Genomic DNA, 17,417 nt, shown 5'->3' with positions numbered 1-17,417 from the left:
GACTGGGCATCTTTTCTGGCATCCTGTGGTGGATTGGGTGCACATATGCACATTTTTATGTACTGAACAGTCATGGGAGTTAGCAAAAAAAACCCAACAAACCTGTTTTAGCCCACCTTGATTCAACAAAGCAAATTTACAGCACCATTGACCATCTATTTACTGTAGGCTTTGGGGGAACAAGTCCATGTTAAAAGAATGTTATTAAAGTTACAAAATAAGTTAGGAAATGCCAGAAGCAGCCTCCTTTTTCAACTTGAAGTGGTGCATATATTATCAAGTATATATTTATATATAGGAAGTCAGTGTTTGGTTGCATTGTTACTCGTTATTTTCTTCATGGGATATCCGGTCCCATAGGTGGGTCACAGAGGACTGTAAGCTTGTGTGCAATACAGGTTAGGCCAGCCCTAAAAGCTGCAGTGGCATCTCGTGTCTTCAGACTCAGCTGAGTCTAACTTAAAGTGTCTTAATGCACACCATGCTGGACAGACTGCTACTGTTCAGGAGCTCTGTTTCAATTGAAAATAAATGTGATTGTACAGCAACATTTATATTGGCTCTAGCAGTGGAAAAGCTCTAAAAAAAATTAGTTTAAGCCCAAAGAAGGGTATTTTAATAAAGCATTCTGACAGTTGTTAAAGGGAAAGTAGCTTTTTCATTCATAGTCTGAAAATGCAAAGCTCGGTGGAAGAACGGCCTCATATTCTCACTCCTTGGGTGAAAGCGCTGGATGCAGCAGAGGGTTTCAGTCTGTGGTGGTTTTGTCGTCTCTGAGCTGTGACCCTGTATCCAAGGCAACTGTTTCAGGATGTTAGGTGGTAAGGAGCTATAGAATAAATGAGAGGTAGTTGTGAAATATACAGGTATGACTCTGTCAGAGGCAATAAAGATGAAATGCTAACAGGTGGAATAGGGATTGAAGGGAGCGCCAGAACGCAAATAGGGAATTTCAGCTTCAAATTTCTGATTATGATAGTCTTCCCTGGTGCAGTATACGTGTTAGTCCATAAAGACTAAGTAAGACTATGGAAAGCCATGAAGTAAAGCAAGTGTGGAACAGACATAAAACAAAATTGGCTAATCTTAGTTTATCTGCGTTCTGTAAACCCCATCTCTTGGGGATATACCCTTCAAGAGCTTAGACTTCATATCGCAAGAGATTCTTTCCTTCTGGAAGCACCATTCTGGTTGCAGGAGTTTTGCTTATTTTGAGAAATCATTTGTTTAAGAAGTTATATTCAACTATTTTAGTTTCTTTTGATTCCTTTAAGTATAATAGCATTATTATGAGGTGATAAAGGTGATGCTGCTCTCTTGATCTAAGTGCTGTTACGCTCTGGGGTTATAAATCATTGCTCAGTTGTGCTGACTTGCCGTGTGAGGCAACACTACGGCAGGACATCTGCATAAGAGCTGAGAGGCAGGCTGAAAGAAGCAGGGACATGCGATGCCGTGCTAAAGGCGGGAAGACTTTCTTGTGTTCAGTTTTTGAGATGACTAAAACTTTCTGCCATCTCTGGGTAAATACATCTTTACTTGAAAACTGTCACCTCCTTTAATCTCAAGATATGGTAAGACAAGGTAATTGCCACATCAATAGGTCTGAGAGAAGAATTCACAGGTACTAAAGCTGCTGTTCCTTTTTGGTTTCTGGCACCAACCATCTCTTTTAACCATAAAAAAAGGGTAAAATAAAAGAATGGAAGAGCAATTAGAAGGCACGTAAGCCTTCCCGAGTTTGCCCAGTTGCACCACCTGTTGAATCTGTCACCAGTTTAAGTAAATTAAAAATTCAGATCAGCACAGTAGTAACCACAAAATATATTATACACGTGAGGATGAGGGACTTATTAATTGCCAGCACTTACTCGTGAGAGGCTGCTGAAGAATAAATGATGTCTGAGAGTTTTTATCAACTCAGCTCTACTAATTCCGTGTGTTTGGGGAGAAGTATCAAACAGCTGAAATTAATGCTGCCACAGAGTTTGTATCTGAAGTGGTGGGTCAGAGTGGGGCTGAATTAGCATGAGAGAGGTTGAAATATTGTATCTCAGTCACACAAAATCAACCCCAAAGTACCTGTACAGTATGTGTCAGGGCTATGAAAAATGCAAAGCGTCGTGGTTCTTTTCTTGTTCTGTCTCCGAAGCACAGGCGGTGCTGGATGAATTTGTTTCACACAGGTGTCAGGATGTACTTAGCCTTGAGCAGGGGCTGAGCTCAGGCGTGTGGTACAGAACACACCAGGACTAACCACTCATGGTCCAGGTGGTGCCGCAGGGACAAACACAGCTGGCAAAGGAAGATGCTGTACAGAGAGTACAAGTGCACTTCTGTCTGCTCGCTGCTGAATGAAGTTACAATGTCTGCCTAGGTCGTACTCTTCTGCCTGTTTTATTTAAGTCTTAACGCTCTCATTGCTGTGATGGGTCCTTTCACAATGCATAGCTATGTACCGAATTTTGGTAAAATTATGCCTCAGAAATCTTAAACAAACCGCATCAAAAATGTAAAACTTCACCAGATCTCATGAATGATCACCAGAAAGTACTAAAAAAGCTTCAGCACATTTACAACTTAATCCAAACTGTCACTATCTCTTTTTTTTTTTTTTTAATATTAATAAGTGTGTCTAGCCATATGTGTGACAATAAACCCATTTATTTTGATGGTGATGTTCGCATGCTTGCTGTGAAGCACATGTTCATATGCTTTGCTGACAAGGCATGGGTGAACAGATGCCTTCTCCATAACAAGCTGGCTGGCTGTCACTAGCTAGCAACTGCAACAGGCTCCCCAGCTTCTTCTGGGGACCAGGCACTAATGGGTATTCATCACCAAATGAGAAGGTTCCCATGAGCAGCCGTCCCGACCCAGATAACGGCCTCACCCCACAGAGGAGAAGGAACTGAGAGGAGCTTCCCGTTCCCCTGTGGTAGGCCTGGCGCCCCAAGGTCAGCGTTGTGAGATCTACTCAAAGGTGGTCTTCTCACACAACAAAATGGAGAGACTGTGGGTCCAGAAAACAAAATCCACTGACCCATTTGGTAATTTTATTTTCTGGTAGAACCGTGTAAGTTTTTCACTGTCATTTAGAGAAGAGACTGCTTCTACTGACTGTACTGATGATGCAGTGCAGTCCAAATTGCTGGCGTGCAGATGCTTCCAAGCATTCCAAATCTGTTGTGAGAGCGGGACCACCTCTTTCCTTACACACCTTTGTGTCATTTGAAAGATATTTCCAAGTTTACTTGTCAAGAGCATTTAAATTCTTTTATCAACAAATGCAAAATTCTGTATCGATGAAGTATGAAGGTAGCAGAAATAAATTACCCAGGAAAATACAGCCATTACGAAAATAAATTAATAGATTTCAAGCAGCAATCTCAACTCATTATCATAGGGAATATTTTCCTGTTGCTGTTTAAAGGTGTGTCACGATAATAAATTTGATTTAATTATTTCATTATGCTCTATGCTAAAATTGCCTTTTTCTTTGCAAACTTTCCTTGATGTGGTCTGATGTTGATATTTACCTCCCTGAATGCTACTCGCTCAGCATTTTTGTGGAACAACAAAGTAAAGAAATTTCTTCGTGTGGATTTTTCACAAACCATTAATTTAGATTAGATGTGGTTATTTATTTGTGGGACGTGACCAGTCACCTCAATCCCATCAATATGCTTTTTGACTGAACTACTGAGCATTTTTACAGGGAACAATAGCAGAACAAGGGCAATACCTACAGAATTGAGTTTCAGAAGAATCTTCCTGATAGTATGTGAAATATATGTCATTCTTTTTCATAAAGTAATTGGCGTCAGCATGTAACATGGAACAAACTTGCTGTATTTATTTCCGTGCAAATTTAAGATCACTTTTGCTGTTATTTAAGCATCTGTAGCCACAAGGCATTGCTGTTTATGTATAAGATTATGTGTATGAGTAATGTCAAAAGACAATTCTTGTAAAGAAGAGGTGAATTAATATTGCTGGTGTATCTTTCCAGAGATTGTATACTCTGCTTTTTCTATTTAACTGTGCAGCAGTGTTTTTCCCTGCTGTACTTAGTCTGCAAGATTCTAGTGCTGCCAGTCTGCAGCTGGGGTATCTCACTGATGGTTGTGCCTTCCTTCTGTGATGGTATCAGGTGGGCTGGCTGCAGCTGGGATTTGGTTAAGATTTTAAAGTGCTGTTATTTTTAAAACAATATTCAGTATTTGGGAGGTTTGGGGTTTAGTTGGTCGGCGGTTGAGGGGCAGGTGTTTGGTTGGTTTTGTTTGCTTGGGAGTTGGTTTGTTTGTTTGTTTTGTTTTTTTCCTGTTACACAACCAGAAAACTTTGTCTTCTCAGCAGGAATGGTATAATCAGACCTGGATAACAGAAGCGTTATGCTGGGTTACAGCTTCTGAACAGAGAGCTTAAACTTTCCGTCAGGCCACACTGGCTCAAACACACGGAGCAGGGAAGTGGCCTCTTCACCTCATCCCGCCACAAAGGGGTTTGGGCTCCGGAATGCTGCCACCTGCATTTAGAGAGTCCTGTTGCTCTGTTAATGTGCTGCTTTTCATCTCTGCGAGGATTTTTTGCCCATTCTTGAGTTTTAGTCATCTCATTGAGCTTTCTGGTGCCTTCTTCATTCTTTACAAAACTTGGTTTCGTGCTGGGCTAAGCTGACTGAGAGATAGCGCTCCCTGTCCAGTGAGATAGGACCTTTGTTAAATTACGTATGTCCTGAGTTTACACATGAAAAACTATATGTCATTAACATTACCCATTTATCTCCACACCTTAGGTTTTGGAATGACCACACCAGCAACCGTGGCTGGAAAAGTATTTCTAATCGTTTATGGCCTTTTCGGGTGTGCCGGAACTATCCTTTTCTTCAACCTCTTCTTGGAGCGCATTATCTCCCTCCTGGCGTTTATCATGAAGGCGTGCCATGAAAGACAGCTGCGAAGAAGTGGCCTCCTACCTCCCAACTTCCGAAGGGGCCCAGCTGTGTCGGGGGTGGGCAGCCTTGTGGGCTGGAAGCCGTCCGTTTACCACGTAATGCTGATTCTGGGAATTTTTGCTATCACCCTTTCATGCTGCGCCTCTGCCATGTACACGGCGGTGGAAGGATGGAACTACGTTGACTCCTTGTATTATTGCTTTGTCACATTCAGCACCATCGGCTTCGGAGATTTTGTAAGCAGCCAAAATGCTGCGTATCAAAATCAGGGATTATACAGATTCGGAAACTTCATATTTATATTAATGGGGGTATGTTGCATATACTCTCTTTTTAACGTCATCTCAATCGTAATCAAGCAAGTTTTGAACTGGGTGTTGAAAAAATTTGAATGCAGATGTTGCCCAAAGTGCCATAAATCAAGTGCCCGCCTCGGACGTCGCAATGCCATCACTCCAGGAGCTCGCCTGCGTCGACATAACATCTCAGTGGATGCTGATGGACAGTACGACAGTGACACGGAGGGGAGGAGGCTCTCTGGAGAGATGATCTCCATGAGGGAGCTCACGGCATCAAATAAAGTCTCCCTGGCCATTTTGCAAAAGCAGTTGTCTGAGACAGCCAACGGCTACCCAAGGAACGTTTGTATCAACACGAGACAAAACGGCTTCTCTGCAGGGGTGGGTGCTCTAGCCATCATGAACAACCGCTTGGCAGAAACAAGTGACTCTAGGTAGAGTTTTTGAAATGCGTTTTGTTTATTTAATAAAAATAAAACGGTGATTGGGGTGGAATTGTCACTGTAAGCTACTGGAAAGTTTTAAATTCAGAGACAGTCTTGGTATTCTTTGGGTGTTCAGCATTTTAGTTTCTGGGGGTTTTATAAGTCTTCTCTAATATGCAGTAACATCTTTACTGTAATGTTGCAATTTTCCCCAAAGGGGTTTTTGGAAGAGACTTGCATGTCTTTGATGCAGAATATGATGCAATTGTAGAAGGATGGTGTGCATGGTTAGGATGGTGTCAAAACCAACATGCTCTTCTCCAGAACATAACCTGAACACAAACTCTGTTAAAATAGATTAAATGGGCAATTTTGGCTCCAGATTCAAACTTGGGGTTAATAAGGTTTGGCTAAACCAGTATCTCACAGTTTGTTAAAGTCTGGATCTGGCCCTGAACTTTGTGCTCAATACTCTTCAGCAATTCCTCATAGCAGGCCTGTATATAACATACATGTAGGTGACTGCAGTTACACCAGATTTAGGGTGACTGTGCTTCACTTGAATAATCCTACTGATTTCAATGGCAGAGGATTGAATGGGCTGAATTCCCCTGGCTAGAAATGATGGGCTTTAGCCAGTCTTGTCTGAAACGCTACCTACTACCTAACTCTTAAAAGCCAGGGGATTATGAAGAACAATGTTAGAATGTGCAAAACTCTTCCTACCTACTGAGTTACTGAAAACAGGCAATTATCAACTTTAGTACTGACTTCATTTAATGCAAGAGAAGCCAGTATGCATGTCTGGTGTCAAATAATTTCTTTTACATGAAAATAAGTAGCTAAAATGAATGTAATGTTGTCCTAAATTTGCATCTTTTACTTCTGCAATATTGCTGCAGAGATTCACAGAAATTGTTTCCTTGCAGTTCTTTGGGGGCCCCAACCCTGTACTTGTTTCCCACATTGTGTAGGTTACACAGAAGAGCATTGCTTTGGAGCTCCCCTAGAAGCTGGCTTCCCCCAAAACATAGCTGTTTCATAAATTGTCCTTAGGCTGTTGCTTCTGTCTTAAGTCATATTTAACCTGTGCTAGCCCAAACCACTGAAGCAAACCTGGTCTAAGTGTCTACTTTAGCATGACCAACAGGTGCAGAGGAATTGCTGCAAATCTCCTTCAGAAATACATGCACAGCTCTGGATCGTTTCTCTAAGTTCTCTATACTATGCCACTCCTTTAATGCTGTGGAGATAATGAAAAGGCTTCTATTGATTCCAGCAAGAAATAAAACTTAAGCTTAGAGTCTGAGAAGCCACAATTGCCTGCTTTTGAAAACTGCTTGGGAAATTATAAACAAGACCATGAGTACTAGGTTGAGTGCTGAATACATTGAAAAAGTTGATGCAAACAAACTAGGAATATTAGAAATGTTTGAAAATATTTCCATGAAGTTTCACATAGATGTTTTACTCTGTTTACTTACTTTACTTTGTTTTGCATGGGTTTGGGGGATCCATCTTTTTGCTTTCCTTTAAATTTGCAGTAGTGGAAAACATTTTGGAATTTAACCTTGGAAAACTAACTTTTCATTTGAAGTCTTGCACACTTGCGCCTGCCAGCTGAAGTATTGCAGTGATTGTATCTTTTGCCTAAAGGAGATGAAATCAGAGCAGCAGATAAACCGTCACACCTGGATCTGCATCATACTATAAACATAGTCACAGCTTTTATCAAGATGCGTTTGGCCAGAAACACTCAATGATGTTTGTGTTCTGTTTGTAGCTGATACAGATTCATATTTAAGAGTACGTGGTATGGCAGAGACAGCATTCAAGAGATGTTCATCTGGCAGGAGCTTCCTTGGTGGCAGAGAGACTCCCTAAGGTCCATGTGTCTGAGTGCCTCTACCTCAGATGCTACATTTGTTTGGCCCTTTGAAGAATCAGACAGAGGTCAAAGTGTTTGGTGATCCTAATTTGAAGCCCAATGAAGGCTAAATTTAAGCAGGATGTGTAGGGGCAGGTCATGGTTTGGGAAAGATTCAAAGACTGACCACAAAGACCCAGTTCAGGAAGGCTTCTTCCAGAGATGCAGGAAACATCTTTAGAACCGCAGGGACAGGGAATGAAAATTTGTTCTTTTCCCTCAGGATTACCCACAAGGATAAATCTCTTTAATGATGAAGATTTATATGTTTGTTTCTTAAGAGGCTGAATGGGGCCCTATTCTCTTTTTGCAGCAAGACATCTCTTAGGGTTGTGCCTTGGTATATTTGCCATTACGGAGACTATTACTCATTAGAATGGATGCCGCTATGTGAAGTGCTTTGCAAATCAAGGCAGACAGACTCTGTCCCGAAGGACTTAGGAGTTTGAAGATATAGGACCCCAGGTCACAGCAGAATTACTTAGGTTTATTATTTTACTCATAAAACATGTTCAAATGCATTAACATTCTGTGAACTCAAGAACTATATTTTTATGATAACAAGTTTGCAAATTAAGGGGTTTTATTTTTTCAGTAAGCTGTTTTTAAAGGATAAATATTATAACTATGATAGGGACCTGTTTAAATATTTATAAATTGTTTTCAAACTACCTATTCCTGCCTGGAAATACAGTGTAGTAATACAAAATTGTACGTACCTCCTCTGCTATTTCTGTACTTCTTCTGAGTCCAGTCAAAGGCAGACATGCCATCTGGTGTAATACGATTTGAATGTTTCCAAGCCTTTTTGGTACCATTGGTCACACTGGTGCCATTGCAGGACCCTTTGTAGTTCCTATAGACTCCAAGAGGAGTTGGATTAGCTCCTAAGGCTGGGTTCCCCAAGGGATTTGGGCATCTGTTTGCTATTCTGTGCACTTAAGTCTAAGGTTTCTTTACTCCCAAAATCATTGATAAACTCCATTCTGCACCTCCTTAGCCTCATAGATATATAAAAGGCATGCCTAAGTGTCTACCAGTGCCCCTGTTTCATGCAGTGCACGTATCTCCAGAAGCTGACACAACTCAACCACAGTGAAGCCCAGTTTATATATGGGCCCCCATAACAAATCCCCAAACCCATGTGGCTCAGCAAGGCCATTTTATGAGATGGTACAGAGCATGGTTAATGAGCTTGTTCTCACTGGGGAGCATCTTACAAGGGGTGGCCTTACATTCAGTAGGCAAGTTATCTTTCAAGGATGAGTGAAAACCAAGCTCCAAATCTTTACTCTTCTGCCCGCTAACCGTCACCTGTGTGCATGAGTACATGAGCCAAGATGATGTAGGAAATTGGAGATCAGTCTTTCCTAGTCCTCCCTGCTCTTTCTTTAGCTTTTTTTTTTATGACAACTTGTCTTTAAACTTGCCAGACTTGGGCACTGAACTCGTCTTTTTGATTGTGCATGGTCCAGCTCAGGATTCCCTGGGGCAGACTACTCTTTTTGTGAATTAAATGCTAAACATGCACCAGCTGCACCAAGTGCAATTCCTCCTGGTGTTTCGTTTTCACAGACAAAACAGATACCTGCAATACCCGGACACAGGCCTGGAGCACAAGAAATCAGAAGGAAACTGAAGGAAGAGAGTGGGACAGTGAAAGTACACTGCACTAGATTGCAATTTCTTTTAAGGTGACTTGGGAGTTGTATTACATTCTTGAAATTTTCTTTTTTCCAGGTTTTATTTTTGGACAGCCTCGAAAGAGTGCAATTAACTTTGGACTTAAAAGTTCATCTTCCCTGATACTACCCCCTCTGCACCACCCTGCAACACAGCAGCAGTGACTCCTACCTGGCACAGACCCAGACATCCCAGTTGCGCTCTGAGCAGGTGGGCAGCACAGATGGGAGCCCAGATCCCGTGTCCCTCATTGGACTTTTGCTGTCTGAGCCTGAGAAGAGCATCCAGGAGCAGGAGAAAGCTGCAGGACTCGGGGCTTCTCTGCGAGCCAGGCCCTAGTGAGAGCAACGATTGCACAGGCATGAGCTGCTCCGACCTCCAACAAGAAGGGAGGAGATATTGTTTTCACCTGGCCCATGTGCTAATACCTTGCAGATAAGAATTAAAATTTAAGTAAAAATTTATAAGGGACAATGACCAAATTCAACCGATGTCTTATCTTTCCCCTGGAACTCAGGGCAGAATGGTTACAGGGAACAGTTTTCTTGTGAAACCTGTAGTGTGGCAAGTTGCTACATCTGCTTCTTGGGGTTGGTCTTCCCTGTGTGTGTCTTGGACAAAGTTTGGAGTTGCACTGAGATGTCACCTGATTCTCTTTGGTTTCTTCCCATCTGCAAACACAATTCTCATTTTGTGCAAAAAATTCAGGTTGTTTTTTATTTCCTTGCAATGCGAAGGATGTCCTTCAGATGCCATAGATGTTCAGGGGAGCAATCTCATTGACCTCAGTTGCAGACAGACGTTTCTGAAGGATGAGGCTATAGTTTCCCTGTCACCCTATGGAAGAAGCATTGCACAAATATCTCCATTACTGCTAGCAAGATGTACAAAGGTACTTTAGGCAGTGGTTGGGGGGCCATGCAGCAGTAGGCACAACTGAAAATGGAAAGAAGAAGGTCTGTTATAAAGGATATCTGTGCCTCTTTGACATGTACATGCTAACTGATAACGCAGTTGCCAGCTCTGCTTGCAGCAAAATTTACTCATGGAAGAGAGGAAAGGCAACAAAACTACACTAAAGCTCTCGGTGACCACCTAATGCCATGCTGGGGTTACCCAGAGATGCACAGGGTTGCTGCCCATTGCTGTAGCGCTGGTGTCCCCGCACAGCTTTGGCCCTGGCCCATAGTCACTTCTTCTCCCAGCTTTCTGTGGGTGAAAATTCGGGTATACTATGACCATTTACCTATATTTCAGTCATGTCTTGACTTGCTACTGAACGGAGGACTTCAGCAGCAGTGGAGGCCATATAGCCAGGCACATGGACCTGCTATGAACCTGATTGCCCATGTGGGCCAAATTTATAATCATATGGAAATTAGCTGTAACAACGAGACTGTTCTCATTTTTTTGTGTTTTTCTAACCTTTAACTTGAAAAATATTCAGTGACTAATTATTACAATGAATGTTCAGAGCTAATCTAAACAAAATCATACTTTGCTAGCAAATCTATGGATATAGCTTCTGCTCTAACTGGATTACTAATGTGCCTTTCCAAACCAACACACATTTTCAATGTTATATTTAAATTATACAATAGATGTTATGTTACATAATAAATTCAGTTAGGGCATATTAATACTTGACTCACACAAAGTAACTAATGAAGTGTGCATTACGCACTGTACAACCAATATGCGATTTCTTTTTTGTGAATACATCCACATTTGAGCTCATATATTGCGTTTGTGAATGCTCATGCAAGGAAAACAGAAGCATTACATTTTGGAAGATGCAGGAAGGTGTAGCCAATTCCGCTGAGATCTGACACATAGGATACGCACAGCAAGTGATTCATTATGCATTGTAAATATGTTGTGAAGCAATGGCACAGGGGAAGGACTACTTCAGTTTACACGGCCACAGTCTGAATGCAGCTATCAATAAAGACACATGCCTTTTTTCTTAATCTTTTTGTTTATTAAATAGATAATATCCACCCTTGAATTAGAATATACCTTTGGGTGTCAAAAAAAAAAAAAAAAAAAGGCAATTCCCTAAATATTGCATAGCCAAAAAGAGATATAGGATCAAATCCAAACTTTCAGCTCTCAGGAACCAACATGGTGTAGTTTTACTTTTAACTGGGGTTGCAAACCTGCAGCCTTTCTGTCTGTTGTATTTAGTCCTTCCTTGGGATAGGAAAGAGACAGTAAATATGGATACGGTTTATAACAGAGTACACAATAGCCTGACAGTTTAGCATGAGGGGAAAAAAGATACAAGCTTTTCCTAAGGTACAGCAAGTGTACTGTTATCAAGGAATGGGAAGTGTGGGGAAAGGGAAAGGCTCGGGAGTGTTTTCCAACAAATCCAGCAGAAAACCAAATACTTGCTTTGCTCTCCATATGCATGTGCATGATGCCCCGTCACAAAATGGTGAGACACTGTCACATCCCCAAGTAGCTCTCGTGGCACAGAGGCTCAGCTACCTTGTCTGGAACATGCAGTATTTTGTGAGAAACAGGGGGAAGAGAGAGGGACCACATGCTTGCACTCACCATCCACACTTCATTTAGGAGGTGAACACTGTCAAGGGCTGATTTTGGGAAGAAGATCACCCAGCCTACGACTGGAAGAGCAGCCATGCTCTTGCAGCAGCCATCACCCTTGCAGTGATGAACAGTATTTTGGGTCCATTGTAGGTGCAGATTCTCATGTCCCTAGTCCCCCCAGACCCACGGCCACGCCATGCCCAGGTGTGTCCCAGCCAGCTTACAAGCTTGGGCTCAGCATGAAGATGTGAGTGGATTTGAAATTGTGTAACATCATCATCCCATGTGTTTTCAGGCTTAGGCCTCCAGCAGTTGATGCTTTATCAGACCGTCTGAGAGGTACAAAGGTGTTCCTGTAGCCTCTTTGTACTTTGCAGACTATAAGAGTACTTTGTAAAGCCAGTGAGTCAATGCAAAACTAATGCTTTTATAATAATACACAATAAACAACATGAAAAAAAAATACTGATATTTCTGACAGTGTGCAATTCAAACCCCAAGTTTTGTCTCAATGGCTGTCATTTCCTAATTTTTGTACTAGTGAATCAGTTTTATTCCCTGAAACTAAAATGATGTCTAGAAAATTTTTGCCTGTAGTAACATCCATGGGCTGTACAGGCAGTGCAAAAATTAAGTTCCAATTTTATTGTAAAACCTCAGTATCAAAAGCACATCTGAAAAAAATAGTTTTGTGTGTATATAGGCATTATTTATTTACAAAAATAAAAAATTCGATTTCTCTACATATATAGACACCCTTATAGCTCACTAGAATACTACTTTGTTGTATACCCTGTACAAAAATATTAGTTCAAAATTTCAAGCCAATTTAAAATACTTTAATTACAATTTATCTCCTCAAAAGTATTCCTGCTTATATTATTTCTTTTTAAAGGGGCACAGCGTGGTAGATATCTTCATCTGAGCTGGCATTATTATCTGCTATTACAAACATCAAGAATTTTACTTCTGCAGTTGATTCTACTGATTTTGGTGTTTGCTTACTTCTGTATTCTACTAGGTGTGAATTACAAAATGAATGATCAGTGTTCTGCTAATTCCTGCTTGGTATCACTTTACCATTTGCATTGATTACAAGCAGCTGAAATATTAACACTAGCAAATAAATCAGCAAATGTTCCCAGACACACCAAAATCAGACACTTTTCTGAACCTTTTTGGTTTAAAAATTATTTTGTAAAGTCTGAGTGTAAATTACTTGTCGTGGTTGGAATTGGAAGATAGATAATTTTTCCTTCCAACAGAAATCCTTGACATGAACCCAATGAAAGATGCTAAAGATCGAGTTTTAAGTGAAAAGACCTTCCTATTTTATTTGCCCATTTTATCTAATTTGTTTAAAAATTTTAAAAGATAGTCAGAAGGATGAAAATCCCACTTGGAAAATGCCCCATGCTGTACGTTCACTCCTATGAATCAAACTTCTAGAAGGATTAAAACTGAGGCTACCAGATGGCTGCAAACACAATTATATGTACAGACCTTCCAAACCTGTTTGGCAATTGCAAACTAAGGGCATGCTAATGTAATTCTAATTCAGGCAAAGAGATATAAATGATAGAGCTCCACTCACCACTAACCACTGGAACGCAGCTACGACTGCTGGCAATTGTGCTATTGGAAAAGGCAAAAGAGAAAAAAGACTGACATTATATTGAGCCACTCTTGAAACGCACATCATAGTGCTGTAGCCTGCGCTAGACTGTTCCTGGCCACCTTTGAACCTCGGTTTATTCCCAACACTGGAGTGTTTGGGACACAGGTGCAGTTATCAACTTATTTTATCTTCAGCCTCAGCGCTGGCAAAGCAGTAATGCTGTGATCCTGCTTTCTTCGTAAAATCTATAGAGAGATTTGTTTAGGACTTCTGTGTGATGACAGCACATATAAATATTACACGATGAATCAGTTACCAATTCTGGTTTTATTTGCTAAGAGATCTTTATCAGTAAAAAAGGGAAAAAATTATCTTACCATCCTACAAGTACAGTGAAGCAACAAAAGTGCTGCTCTGATCTGAAAGTAAGGTGCTAAAATACACAACTGGGCCCCAAAGCTCAGGCACGCCCCACAAAATTACTGTAGCATTTGTTTCTAATGCTCCATGCACCTGCATCTCAAGGGGAAAGCCTCTGTTTCTGACACCACTGGGGAAGTCAAGAGTTATATTTTCTTCACTGTATGCAATCAAAGTGTATTTGAGGACATGCATCAGTCTGAATAGTGCTCAGCGATGGAGTTGCCTCCATCCTCAATGTAAGCGCGCCCGTGGTCAAGGGACCCTGAATACTGGTCCAGTCCCCAGCAGAAAATGGACCTGCCTCGGGGTGTCTGTGGTTTTTGGAGAGGAGCCAAATGTCATGGCAACCTGCAGCTGCCTCCTCCGGCCAAGTGTCCTGGGGCATGGGACCCATCCCACCGCCAGCCCCTGGCCTGCAGCCAGCAAATGTTCTGCCAGGAAAGTGGTGCAAATCATCAGCAGTGCGGTCGTATCCATGCCTTCTTAATGGGCTAAAAACATCAGAAAGTATAGAGAGCATTTTCTATTTTAATGATCAAAAGGGTGTTGCCCGTTATTCACAGCCTACACACAAGATGTCATAATTTTCAATTTTTCTATGCTGATCATTCAATCCATTTGACAGTTGACCTTCAAGTGGTCATGGTTTTTCTATAAAAAAAAAAAAAAAAGAGGGAAAAAAAACAAAGCAAAACGCCCAATATTAGCGTATCAGAAAAGCAAAAGTAATCCTAAATGAGGCCATGAGCTCATATGCAAAAGCTGTGAGCAGAGCTGCCTCTGCAGCAGCCAGCTGCTTCCCCAGCAGTGGGAGAAATCTGGGTTCAGGAGAGCAGCAGGTGGATGTTTGGGGTGCTGAACATTGCCCTGCGAACAGCTGCAGCACCAAAGCTGGCACTTTCTGAACAAGTTTCTGCAGCTGTTTCTACACTGTTCAGGAAATCTCCAGAGCTGAAATCAGAGGATGGTAGCAAGTCTTATATAAGATTTTTAGTGTCACCGGTGGATATGGGGATTAGCCAGGGACTATCGTAACACCCAAGAGGAATTTCAGCTGAGTGTTGGTCAGAAAAAATGGCATTTCTCTGGCCAGCAACAGCCACGGCAGGTTCCAGTGCCTGGCATCACTCAACATACTCCCAAAGGGTTGAATGGTACAGAAATTACTTAAACAAGCTGAAAGAGCTGGTAGGTTCTATGAAATAAATGCTGCCGTTGCCTGAGTCTGGAATAACTCAGTTGAATTGCAGGTAGTAAATAGCCTAATTAAGCAGATGTAATGACTTTTAAATGTTTGCTAGAAGTCAAAAGGAGCTGCATGTATTTTTCCAGCACAATTTCAGTTGTGTTTACTGAGTCAAGAAATGAAATGAAGCGGCATAAATTCTGGTAAATCATTGATCAGAAAGCATAGATTTTTACTCTTTCAGATGCTGTTTCCCAGCAAAACATCAAACTGGAATAAATTTCAAGATTAAAATCTATTTAATCAAGTGGCATCTTTTAAAATGCTTTAATACTGTGTTGACAGGAACCTTGCCTCCAGTGCATACCGCAATTGTAAGTGCTTTTAATGAAATGGTCCCGTTTTTGACATCAGCTCAGGATATTTCCACTCTAAGATCTTTGAATGAAGAGGACTAAAAGCCATATACTAAGCCAATTAAATACAGATCACATTTCTACTAGTATGTTATATACAGTTTGCAAACAAAAATGGGTATTTTTGACTTGGCACCCCTTCATTCACAGAAGCACAGTTATGGAGCTGGGATGCAGAGAGGGCTGATGTGCAGCCGCATTACAAAGCGACGCAGAGGTGTTGGTGGAGGATGTGTAGAGCTGGTAGTTCATGAGACCATGGAAGAACTCACTGATGGTGTTCAGGGTACATTCCTGTGTGGTTTTAATGCTGTGATACGCAACCGAGTCTGAGTTCTGTATATCTGGGAGGAAGTCAAATTCTAGGTGACATTCAGATTGTTGCAATTACGCTATTACAAAGACTTTTTAAATAAACAGGAGGAAAAATGTTGCCTGGGATGTGTATGCAAGTACTTTTCTTTTCTGAACATGGGGAAAGGGGTAAGGCAGAAGCACCTCCTGACTAAGAGATCCTCTCTGAAACATGTGGGCTTGGAGACCAGGGAGCTGTAAGGGGAGACCCCACAGCCCCCCCAGATGCTGACTAAACCATGTACGGTCAAGCAGAGCTGGGGAGGATAATAACTAGTGTGACATGCTTCTAATGTACATGATGGTCATCTATTAAAGTCTGCAGCTGACTGATCCTTTGCTTTACAGTAAAATACAAGAGCAGATGGAAACTGTTTGCTCTGTAAACAGTTATAAAGAACTCCCTATATATCCCCACTCCCCAGCTCCCATTCAAATCGATAGGATCCATCTGTCCAAGGTATTAAGATAAATCCTGGAAATTCTGGTATTGACTAGAAAGGTGCTTAAAAAAATCAATCACACTACAAACAAAGAAATGTCACTGTACCAGACATGGAGGCTTGCTAATCTTGCTAAATAACATGGACCCAAAGTGCAAACCTTTCAGGTTTATAAACCCAGCCAAAACACATTTTTCTGTCCCAAATCTCCTTAGCTGATTAAAACAAACCCTAGTGAGAGTTGGTGCTGGGATGCATGCTCTACATGGCAGCCGCTGCTACAGCGTCCAGTCAGACACAACCTGCGAGCACTGCTGTGACAGCCCCTGCTTGCCAGCACACACACAAATTCAGCAGAAAGTCTAAAGGCTGATGAGTTGCAGCCACCAGACGTGACGCTGGGCCAGGCAGCAAAGGGGAGAGGGAAGCTCTTGGCTGCTTAGCACTGACTCCGCTGATAGTAGGTGTCCTCAGAGATGCTGACACTAGGAGTACCAATTCCCCTGGGATCTATTTGGGATCTCTCCCATGCTTCAAAGAAGTTAAGATTTACAGAATATTTCATTTTATTCAAAATTCAAACCAGAAAATTCTCCATCAGAGTACAGGGCGAGGGAACCTTCCCTATCCTAATCTGATGGATATTCAAACTTACAGAAACACTTTTCTTTTTTTTTTCTTCTCTTTTTTTTTAAAATAGCAATTACACTCTCTACACCACTCCATTTTGATATTACTGTTCTGGTACCTTCCTGATTTGCAAATATATCCCTTCCTGGAGGAGCCGCCAGATACTTCAGCACATCTCCTAATGAGAAAAACAAACAAAAAAGAAAAGGTACTGAGCTCTTCTCTCCAAGAAGGCAGCAAAGCAAACAAGGGAAAGAGAAAACTCACATGGACAGGCAGTATCAGGAGCTCCCACAGCTGCTCCTGAGATCTCTCAAGTGGCTTGTGCTGGCATAGGCAAAAGGCCACTGTGAAATCATCTGTCCTTGGTGCATCTCACGAGGTGGAAGAAGACAACCGGTTCGCTGGGAGCCGATGTCCCTTGTTTCTGCCACTATGGGAAAGCTCATCTGTGCTGCCCTCTGGTCAGCCTGGGCTGGCTCACTCAGCCCCTTGGTGAC

The 17,417-nt window shown here is 41.7% G+C and overlaps 1 protein-coding gene across 2 annotated transcripts in view; it reads left to right on the top strand.

Moving 5' to 3' along the window:
* Positions 1-15,923, top strand: part of KCNK12 (potassium two pore domain channel subfamily K member 12) — a 29,398-nt gene extending 13,475 nt beyond the window's left edge. The window contains exons 2-3 of one of the 2 annotated variants that reach the window (XM_065058743.1): positions 4,799-5,690; positions 9,349-15,923. In XM_065058743.1, coding sequence (XP_064914815.1) covers positions 4,799-5,690; positions 9,349-9,385 — 929 coding nt within the window. In that variant the 3' untranslated portion in view covers positions 9,386-15,923. Of the gene's footprint in view, positions 1-4,798 lie in introns of both variants that reach the window. The other variant, XM_065058744.1, reaches the window with a different exon arrangement.
* Positions 15,924-17,417: the final 1,494 nt, after the last annotated feature.

The sequence above is a fragment of the Columba livia genome, chromosome 3, assembly GCF_036013475.1.
Source record: "Columba livia isolate bColLiv1 breed racing homer chromosome 3, bColLiv1.pat.W.v2, whole genome shotgun sequence".
NCBI classification, from domain to species: Eukaryota; Metazoa; Chordata; class Aves; order Columbiformes; family Columbidae; genus Columba; species Columba livia.
The sequence above is the reverse complement of the archived record's forward strand: the minus strand, read 5'-3'. Positions and strand labels throughout refer to the sequence as shown.